The sequence below is a fragment of the Bos indicus x Bos taurus genome, chromosome 15 (assembly GCF_003369695.1).
Source record: "Bos indicus x Bos taurus breed Angus x Brahman F1 hybrid chromosome 15, Bos_hybrid_MaternalHap_v2.0, whole genome shotgun sequence".
Lineage (NCBI taxonomy): Eukaryota > Metazoa > Chordata > Mammalia > Artiodactyla > Bovidae > Bos > Bos indicus x Bos taurus.
This window is the reverse complement of record NC_040090.1, coordinates 5174846-5185427: the sequence shown is the minus strand read 5'-3', so window position 1 is coordinate 5185427 and position 10582 is coordinate 5174846. Positions and strand designations below refer to the sequence as shown.

Sequence of the window (10582 nt, the reverse complement as noted above, 5' to 3'; positions counted from 1 at the left end):
ATAGGATTTAAAGTTATTTAAGAATATTTAAGGCATAACCTATCCCTCCAATCTGACAATCAGCTGTACATCACCCTATATGTCAAATATTTTAAACATTTTCCTGCCTTTCAGAAATAAAAATAACTTTTCATCTTCCATACTGTAAAATGATTTTATCTTCTCTTACAAAAATTTATTTGCCAGAATTCTGCTCTGTGAAACATTTCTGAATTAAAATAATAATTTCTCTTTGTACATTGATTTGTTATGTTCTTTATCATGTAATATTGAAGGTATTTTTTGATTTGTCTGTTAACCTATCCATATGAGAAAGTCCGTAGCAGCTGGGGATATGTATCTTGGTTGATTTTTCCAAAACCTATGCACCTTGGTGTAGGGCATGTGTGTGTGTGTGTGTGTGTGTGTATATGTGTGTGTGTGTGTGTGTGTGTGTATATATATAGTGAATAAATGGATGAATGGATCAGATGAATGGATCGATAGAAGAGTGAGTAAATTCAGTTTTCTGTGTTTGGGAAAATAAGCCTAGATTCAGTACTTACGGAACATTTACCACCAGGGAAATTTAACATTACTCATGATGGATAATGGTGATTACAATGGATCTCAGAAAATCAGATAGAAGACACATATAGCAATAGTCACATTTATATTAGGAGAGAGTGAAATTATAGCATGTATTTTCTGTTTAGGTTAGATTGGTTATTGTAATAGATATTCACTGCGGATACCTGGTGAAGATCATAAAGACTATTAACTTTATACATTACTAATTCTTTACACATATGTTCCTGACTCTATCTTCAGGAAGAGATCAACAATTGCTTTGATCACTGTTTTCTGTAAATTGACAGTGTAAATCAACTGAAGTATGAATATTTCTTTCTCTGGATTCAGTTTTGATGATCAGACTTTTTTGGGGTTGCTTTTAATCGTTGAGTCCTAATTTCTTTTTTATTTTATCTTGACAGAGTTGAAGGAATATACTTTGTAAATATGAATATATAATACTGTGCATTTGGTAGTAATTGTGGAGCTATAAATTCCTGGATTTATTACAAGATTATAACCCTGAAAATAAAGACAATAAAATATTGCCACTGAAATGGGTTGGTTTGAAGTATAAATTAACTAATATATGTAATCTTCCTAGTATATGTATAATTTGAGAATCAAATGATCAAATATGTCCCTTGGACTGCAGGAGATCCAAGCAGTCCATCCAAAAGGAAATCAGTTCTGAATATTTATCAGAAGTACTGATGCTAAAGCGAAATTCCGATACTTTGGCCCACTGATGTGAAGAACTGACTCATTGGAAAAGACCCTGATGTTGGTAAAGATTGAAAGCAGGAAGAGAAGAGGACAGCAGAGGATGTGATGTTTGGAAGGGATCACTGATTTGATGGACATGAGTTTGAGCAAGCTTCAGGAGTTGGTGATGGACAGGGAAGCCTGGCATGCACAGTCCACGGAGTTTCAAAGAGTCAGACATGACTCAGCAATGAACTAACTGAACTTGATTTAACATAGTTTCATTCTCTAACTCATTGATATAATTTCATTCTCTAAGTCATTACAGATTTCACTATGCAATATATATATATGTAATATTCATATAGGAAAAAATATATATATGCACATATATTTTCCTTTCTCTTCTTATTCTACAATGATGGAAACTACACTAGAGAGCATTTTTAAAAATGTATTTGGGCATTTAATCATAAATCTGGACAAACAAGTTTCTGCTTCTTATGATTAACAAGAAAATTGTGGCATGTTTCCTGCTCTATGAGAGATCATATCAATGATATATTGAAACACATAAATGGAGATTAACTGATAATAAATATAAATCTTTGTAATTTTCTACAGTTGACTATATATTTAATGCAAGTGAAAATGAAAATAATACAATTAGAGACACAGTAAATACAAATAAGCTTCAACAGTAATTTTGTTTCCTACAACTTAAAAAATATGTACACTGTAGTTAAAATGAATGAATGAAAATCCCTGGTAGAGAAAAAAAGAAAGGGGAATATAATTAGCTTAATTATTCTCAATGATCATGATGAAAAATCTTGAATCAGAACTGAATCAGATACTAAATCTGATGCTGTGCTTAGAAGGAAAAAAAAATATATAGGATTAATAAAGTAGATATGCGAGGAGTGAAAACAGTAGTTAAAACAGTAGTATAGTTAATGCTATAAAATATATAGGAGTAATAAAGTTGATAAGTGATGAGTTAAAAAAAAAAAACAATCAAAGATGAGTTAAAACCACCACATTCCTTGGCGGTCTAGTGGTTAAGAATCTGCTTTGCAATGCAGGGGACACTGGTTTGATCCCTGGTCCAGGAAGACCTCACATGCCATGGAGAAATTAAGCCCATGAGTGTGCCACAGCTAATGAGCCCAGGCTCTGGAGCACATGAGCTGCACCTACTGAAGCCCACGCACCTAGAGGCTGTGCTCCTCAACAAGAGAAGCCACTGCAATCAGAAGCCCTCACACCACAACTAGGGAAGAGCCCCCACTCACCATGCGGAGGGGCTAAAGAAAGTCCGTGCACAGCAATAGTATCCATCACAGTAAAAATAAATGAATAGTAAATAAATGTTAATTTTAAAATGACAGGAGCCTCAATAAGTCCTTAAAGTAATGCAACTATTGTTTCATCAGTTGTCACAATGATTTACAATGTAAAAAATTTAATTGTAAAATGAAGTTTGTAGGAGTCAGACACAGTCATATAGATCAGAAGAAAATTAAAAATGTAAAATCAAACATGTAACTGTACCCATACAGATCCTTTATCATGAACTGTCTTCAGCTACTGTCAAGACTGAAGACTGATTATTTCTATAGGAATTTGTCTGTGTGTGTGTGTGTGTGTGTGTGTGTGTGTGTGTAATGTATGATGTATAAGTCCTAATCAGTTGACTCCAGTGATTTAAAATCATCTGAACAAAGTATAAAATTCTGTGTACACTCATTTCCATACCCTAACTACTAAGGAAAAGGTAATTGGAAAAGAAATCTATCAGCTAATCACCAGGCCATATTTTATACATGAATTAGAGACGTTTTAGAAAAAGAAAAAAATCACAGAAATAGAATTTTCAACTAAGCTAATACATTTGAGCACTAATATGCGTGTGTGTGCATGCTAAATCTCTTCAGTTGTGTCTGACTCTTTGGGACCCTTCGGATCAGAGCCCACTAGGCACTTCTGTCCACAGGATTCCCCAGGCAAGAAGACTAGAGTGAGTTGCCATCCCTTCTCCAGGGAATCTTCCAGACCCAGGGATCCAACCACTTCTCTTATGTCTCCTGCATTTGCAGGCAGGTTCTTTACCACTAGTGTCATCTGGGAAGCCAAAGGAGTGTGCAAACACCAAAGCGTGGTATAAACTTGAATGAAGTAGAGTCCTTCAGTTTAATGCATTCATCACTGTGCTTTCACCAGCAAACAAAAGCAAAGAAAACATTTATTTACATGTTAAATAAGTGATATTGCTACATATTGTGGAGAGCACAAAATGACTAAGCAAATTCTTATCTCTAAGAGTTTATAATATTTTTGGAGAGAATTATTATAAACACACATATTATTTTTAAATTACCTTATAAAATATATCTTCACTTCCTTTCAATAAACATTTAAATATGACTGCCTAATTCCTCTCATTTCTACTCAATAACTGGGAGACTCAAGAGTGAGGGGATATATACATATACACATATATATAATAAGTGATTCACTCTGTTGTACAGCAGAAATTAACACAACATTGTAAAGCAATTACATTACGGTATAAATAAATACATATCTTAAAAATGAATAAATATTTTAAGGGAGCTATCAAAACGATAGCACTTCATGCAGATGTTAACTTGATGAATTCATTAACATTTAGTATCCAAAGAATTGCAAACTGAGAATCTTTCTCATGTATCAAACACACAGCCATCTTAGATTTCAATGATAAAGGAATAATCAAAGATAATATTTTTAAATATACACAGAAAGTCTCAAAAAGGACATAGGAAATGTCAGAAATATTGCTCATGTACATAATAAACATATATATATACACATAACTGTCAATCTAGAAGAACACATACAAAGTGCTTAATAGCTTCTAGGGCATTTCTATTTCCTTAAATGTTTCAATATTTTTTTCCAATATTTAACACTGTCCATTCTAAATCTAAAATTGTGAGGTGCTGAGTGTTTTCTTAGCTGTTTGTGTGTTTGTTCATTAAATCAATCAAAAATAATTCTTAAAACACAGCTGAATGTTCATCAAAAAAAGCCATTGTGCACTAAAAACTGGAGGGATATCAGTATTCTAATGATAAGGGCCAGGATTTATTAGTACTGCCTTAAATGCTTTACATAATGAACTGATTTGATCTTTACAGTAACGATGTGTGTGTGCATGTGTGTTTAGTTGCTCAGTTGTAGCCCACCAGGCTTCTCTATCCATGGAATTTTCTAAGCAAGAGCACTGGAGTGGGTTGCCGTTTCCTCTTCAGGAGATATTCCTGACCCAGGGATTGGAAGCTCGTCTCCTGCATTGCCACTTGTTTACCACTGAGCCACGCAGGAAGCCCCTTATGGTAACTATATGGACCTGGAATTGTTATTTATCTAATGCAGTTTAAAACTTGAGGCTTATATTTTCAGTGATTTTTAGTGTTACATAAGTTATAGAACAGCAGACCTAGAATCTAAATTCTGGAACGTTTGGTTCCAAAGCAAGTGCTCATAATGACTCTGCTATATGCTTCTCTATAAAGTAAAGGAAATTATTTCTGAGATCAGTATCATTGTCCCCAAAACTGAACTCTGTTTCATCATAAAATTCAATGAAGTTGGAGCACTGGAATATGTGACATAGTTTAAAAGCTGACAGGTATACTTGTTCATGTATGAAATCAGTTGCCCTTAAAAATGTGTATGTTTAGACCACAGTTTGACATGCTTCATTGGTTTCCAATTATAATATAGTTTTATAAAGGTATATTCTTAGAAATATGAGAGATTATATTTAGTCAGGCAACAATGGTTCAACAGAATAAATAGATAAAAACTTCTATTTGCTTCTGGAGAGACAGCAAGGAAATACACTGTAGGAATGAAAAAAATGAGCTTTGAAATTTAACATCACTATTATTTTAGTTGTTTGGCATCCTTTCTTTTCTGCATAACTCTATTGAGAGCACTTTTCACTTCTTTGTTTCTAAGACTGTATATAAGGGGGTTCAGCATGGGGATGACAATAGTATAAAAAACAGAAGCCACTTGATCCTTTCCCAAGGAGTAGGACTTACTTGGTTTTAAGTAAGTGAAAATCATAGTGCCATAGAAGATGGTGACCGCCAGGAGATGGGAGGCACAGGTAGAGAAGGCTTTTCGCTTCCCTGAAGTGGAAGTGATTTTCAGAATAGTGGACAGGATGGCCAAATAAGACACAGATATTGTGATAAGAGACACCAATAGGGTGGAACCAGCAAAAATGAATATGATGATTTCGATGTCATGTGTGTCAGTGCAGGACAGGGGTAAAATTGCCCTTCCATCACAGTAAAAGTGATAAATTTCATTTGGGTTGCAGAAATGCAATCTACTCATGCAAGGAACACTGACAGAGGTATCAATAAAACCAATCAAATAGGATCCAAAGATAAGAGAGCAGCAGCGTCTGGTGGACATAACAACGGGGTAACGCAGAGGGCTGCAGAGGGCTGCATAGCGATCATAGGCCATGCAGGAGAGAAGAACACATTCAGTGGCGCCCAAGAAGACAAAGAAATACAACTGCATGAAGCAGTTCAGGTAAGAAATATACTTGCTGGAAGTCAGTAAGTTGTCTAAGGTTTTAGGGGTGATGACACTTGAGTAACTGAGGTCAAGAAATGACAAGTGGCTGAGGAAAAAATACATGGGTGTGTGAAGCTGGGGTTCCAGGCGGATTATCAGGATCATCCCCACATTCCCCAGCACAGTGATCAGGTATATCGGGAGAAAGAGGGTGAAGAGGACCAGCCGGATCTCTTCAGAATCTGTCAGTCCCATGAGGATGAAGTCAGACACTTGTGTGATATTCCTTCTACTCATAGTGTCCAAATGCTCCAAAATGTTGAGAAATCAGAATTGATACATAGCAAGAATTACTACGAATTTTGTTTCCAGAAATTGTGTTTCCAGAAACATCATGATATATTTAGCTTAGTTTAATGTTTCTAGAAAGTGATAATAATGAGGGATGTAGAGAGTAGGAAGAAAAAAAATCTTAATTGATGGCCAAATGTAGAAATAGAGGTAAGTAAATATTTGGATATAATATAGTAAAAGCTAGTATATTGGATAATTAGAATGGCTGATGCTGCTTTAAATGATTCTCATTATTAATGCATTTAATTCTCATGAGGTTATACATAGGTAGTACCGTTTCTCCCATTCTTCATATGAGAAGAAGAGCACAGTGAATTTAAGTAACTGAACCTGAGTCAGAGCTACTAAATGTTGGATCTGTAATTCTACCAAGCTAGATTGACCTCAAAAGGAATGCCAACAATACTATATTCTTATTAATATTGATTTCAGCAAACCTGTGAAAAAATGTTAGATATAATATATATACACATATAATAAACAATGATAGAATGGTCTTAGGGCACCATGCACTGTTCTTGTTTCCTAATATACTTGATATGAAATATAAATTTCAACCTTAGTATACTTCAGTAGGTTATGTTAAAATTATAGAGCAAGTATTAATATTAATCTTCAAATACAGTGATATTTCGGAGAAGGCATTGGCACCCCACTCCAGTACTCTTGCCTGGAAGATCCCATGGACGAAGGAGCCTGGTGGGCTGCAGTCCATGGGGTCGCTAAGAGTCGGACACGACTGAGCGAATTCACTTTCACTTTTCACTTTCCTGCATTGGAGAAGGAAATGGCAACCCACTCCAGTGTTCTTGCCTGGAGGATCCCAGGGACGGGGGAGCCTGGTGGGCTGCCATCTATGGGGTCGCACAGAGTCAGACACGACTGAAGTATATTAGCAGTAGCAGCATAGTGATATTTTTCAAATTAATCACTCAAAATGTAATTTCTTCCATAATTTTATTTCTAAGCATGCAAATTAATTGCAGACCCTGATTTCATCAACTCTGTATTTCTGATTCCACAAATTTTGGCATTTCTTAGAGAAAAGTTTAAGTGATATCAGTGCACGTATTCTGAAAATATCTCCATTTTATTTGATTCTACCTAAAGTTTTCTAATTTTGAGAATAATACTCACTGGCAGCCAAGACTGGTGATAATAAACTTCTTCCAATGTTATCTATCTAGAAGTATGTCAACCTCGAATTTTGCTCACAAAAAAAAAAAAGAAAAGAAAAAGAAAGAAAACATGTCAGCTGACAATTTCTGTAATACACTTGTTTTCTTTGAGATAAGTTCTTTTTTAAGTTTTAGTGTAGTCATTTTGTTTTATTCTGAGGGAAAAATAAATCAGACTAGAAATTTTATTCAGTTTCTGATCAAATGTAAAATTTTCCGGGAAGTTATGCCTGAAAAAAAATTCAGGAATCCACTCTTCAGGTACATTAGCAAAGAGAAGGCTTTTCATCTCATCCTAATATTTCCAGAGTACTTCATATACTGGGAATTGTTAATAATGAAACGTTTGCTCATCCCCGTGAATCAATTATCAAGAAAGATTTCTTTGCCTGTCTACAGGGAAAAAGTTCAAGGACCAAAAGCGGCTATGATAGGATTGGATTTGAGAAGCTAATTGTCTTTTTCCTTAGGAGCCACAAAATGAAAACCTAGTAGTTTGGTCTACCTTTGTGATGCTCTAAATTTATGCCCAGGGTGGTAGAGAAACTATTTATAGAGAAATATCTACTCTATGACTGAAATCATCAGAGGCAGAATGATACATTTTGACAATAAAACTTTTATATTTAAATGCGTAATACTATTAAGTGAGTAAATATGTTTGCTAAAAAAAAAAAAACTAAAATATAACAAAATTCAAAGAATGACATGAAAACAATTCAAAACTGTTGTAATAATTTAATGAATTTCTCCCAATTATTTTTGTTGTGGAGTATTAATCTGTATACCTCCAGATTTGCATAAGCATTATCATACTGTATATTCAGTATTCACTCCTATTTTATAACTAAAAGCCACCTCAAAAACCATGATAAATGCAAAATATGAGGAGAAAGTTTTTCTTATTTAATATTTTTTAACATTGAAACTCATTTTGTTCATTCTAGTGTTTTTCCTGATTTCAAACTATTCTTATACCATTCATTGTGTCATATCATTAGAGATTTTAAACATCTCAATTTAATGATGGTATAGTTTCATTCCCTAATTCATTACTGTTTTAACTACGCAATATACATATTTATATATGCATATGGGCTTCCCTATTGTCTCAGATGGTAAAGAATATGTCTGCAATACTGAAGAATATGGTTTGATCCCTGGGGCGGGAAGATCCCCTGGAGAAGGAAATGGCTACCCTCTCCAGCATTCTTGCTTGGGAATTCAATGGACAGAGGAGTATCGAGGGCCATATTCCATGGTGTCACAAAAAGTCAGACGTGACTTAGTGCCTAAATTGTCACTTCCATATATATACAGATAGATTATATATCATAAAGGCAAGTAATCTGACTCAGACATTGTGCTTAGAAGAAAAAAACTGATAAATTAATTTAAAAAATGATAAATTAATTTAAAAAGCTGTAAAATTAATAAAGGGAATGAGTGATGAGTTAAGACAGTATCAATAAATCCCTAAAATAATTCATAGTATGTTTCATCAGTTGTCACTTATAATACTTTGTAATGTAAAATATTTCATTGTAAAATGAAGTTTGCTGGTATCAGGCACTAGTTATACATATATGAAAAGAAAATTAAAAATTTAAACCAAATGTATATATGTGCACACCCAGGACACTTCACATGAATTATCTTCAACTATCCCAAGACTAAAGATCAATTATCACTACAGGAAGTTTCTTTTTGATGTATGATACATAAGAAATCTTAAGCAGTTGACTCCAATGATCTAAAATCATATGAACAAGTACAGATCTATGCACACTGATTTCTGTATCCTAACCATTAAAGAAAAATATCATTTGAAAAGAAGTCCATTAATCCCTATGCCATTTTTAACATACCAGTAAGCAATGCTTTTGAGTCAGACATGACTGAGTGAACTGAACTGAATGCTTTTGAAAGAATTCTAGATAGAATTTTCAACTGAACTAATGTTTTTTGAGTGCTAATATGCACAGGAATGTCCAAATTCCAAGGCAAGATATAAACACGAATAAAGTAGAATCACTGATCTTAATAAATTCATCACTTTGCTTCTATAAGCCAAAAAGAGCAAAGAAAATATTTACTTATTAAAATATTATAAATATTGCATATGTGTTTGCTCCATGCTGTGGAGAGCAATAGTCAAACTATGACTAAACAGACTCATCTCTCAAAAAACTTACAATCTTGTCTGAGAGAGAGAAATATAAGCACACATATTTTTTCCTAAAAGTACTTTATGGATTACCTTCAGTTCTTTTCAATAAATATTTAAATAGGATTACTCAACTTTCATTACTTCTCAATGATTCATGCACAGTGAAGGCAGTACTGAGGATTTCATCTTTTCCAGGGGTCATTTTGTATCAATACTGGGGAGAGTACATTAAACAAGGTTTATGTTCAAGTCTCTTGTCAAGGAATAGTAAAAGGAAAACACAGTTTCTATTTTTAATAATATAGATTTAATGAAAAATTTCTGCCCAATCTGAAGGAATGAGAATCTCTAAATATACCCCAAATAGCCTCAGGAATATTTTACACCTAGTACTTCATGTTTATACACATACACACAAACATGCATATTCTTGTTGTTCAATTGCTAAGTCGTGTCCAACTCTTTGCAACCATGTGGATGGCAATAAAGCAGCTTCCCTGTCTTCACTATCTCCTGGAGTTTGCTCAAACTCAAGTCCACTGAGTTGGTGATGCCATCCGACCATCTCATCCTCTATCACCCCCTTCTCCTCTTGTCTTCAATCTTTCCCAGCATCAGGGTCTTTTCTAATGAGCTGGTTCATCACATCAGGTGGCCAAAACAGTGGAGCTTCACTTTCAGTATCAGTCCTTCCAATGAATATTCAGAATTGATTTCCTTTAGGAGTGACTGGTTTGATCTTCTTGCTGCCAAGGGGACTCTTAAGAGTCTTTTCTAGCACACAGTTGAAAACATCATTTCCTCAGTGCTCATAATTCTTTATGGTTCAACTCTCAGATCCATGCATGACTACTGGAGAAACCATAGATTTAACTATATGGACATGTGTCCACAAAATGATGTCTCTGCTTTTTAATACACTGTCTATACTCTGGTTGCTCTTCAGATCATATAAATCTTTCACCTTTTAATATGCTAACTATGTTTGTCCTATATTTTCTTCCAAGTCTTAGCTTTTCTTCCATGGAACAAGTGTCTT

General features: G+C 34.3%; 1 protein-coding gene across 1 annotated transcript; it reads right to left on the bottom strand.

Moving 5' to 3' along the window:
- Positions 1 to 5190: 5190 nt before the first annotated feature.
- Positions 5191 to 6138, bottom strand: LOC113904680 (olfactory receptor 8H1-like). The gene has a single exon (XM_027561791.1). It carries the CDS (start codon positions 6136 to 6138, stop codon positions 5191 to 5193), a length of 948 nt encoding a protein of 315 aa, XP_027417592.1.
- Between the last annotated feature and the right edge of the window lie 4444 nt (positions 6139 to 10582).

What these genes read in the sequence shown, in the direction of transcription:
- LOC113904680 (XM_027561791.1), bottom strand. Translation starts at nt 6,138, where the DNA reads ATGAGTAGAAGGAATATCACACAAGTGTCTGACTTCATCCTCATGGGA.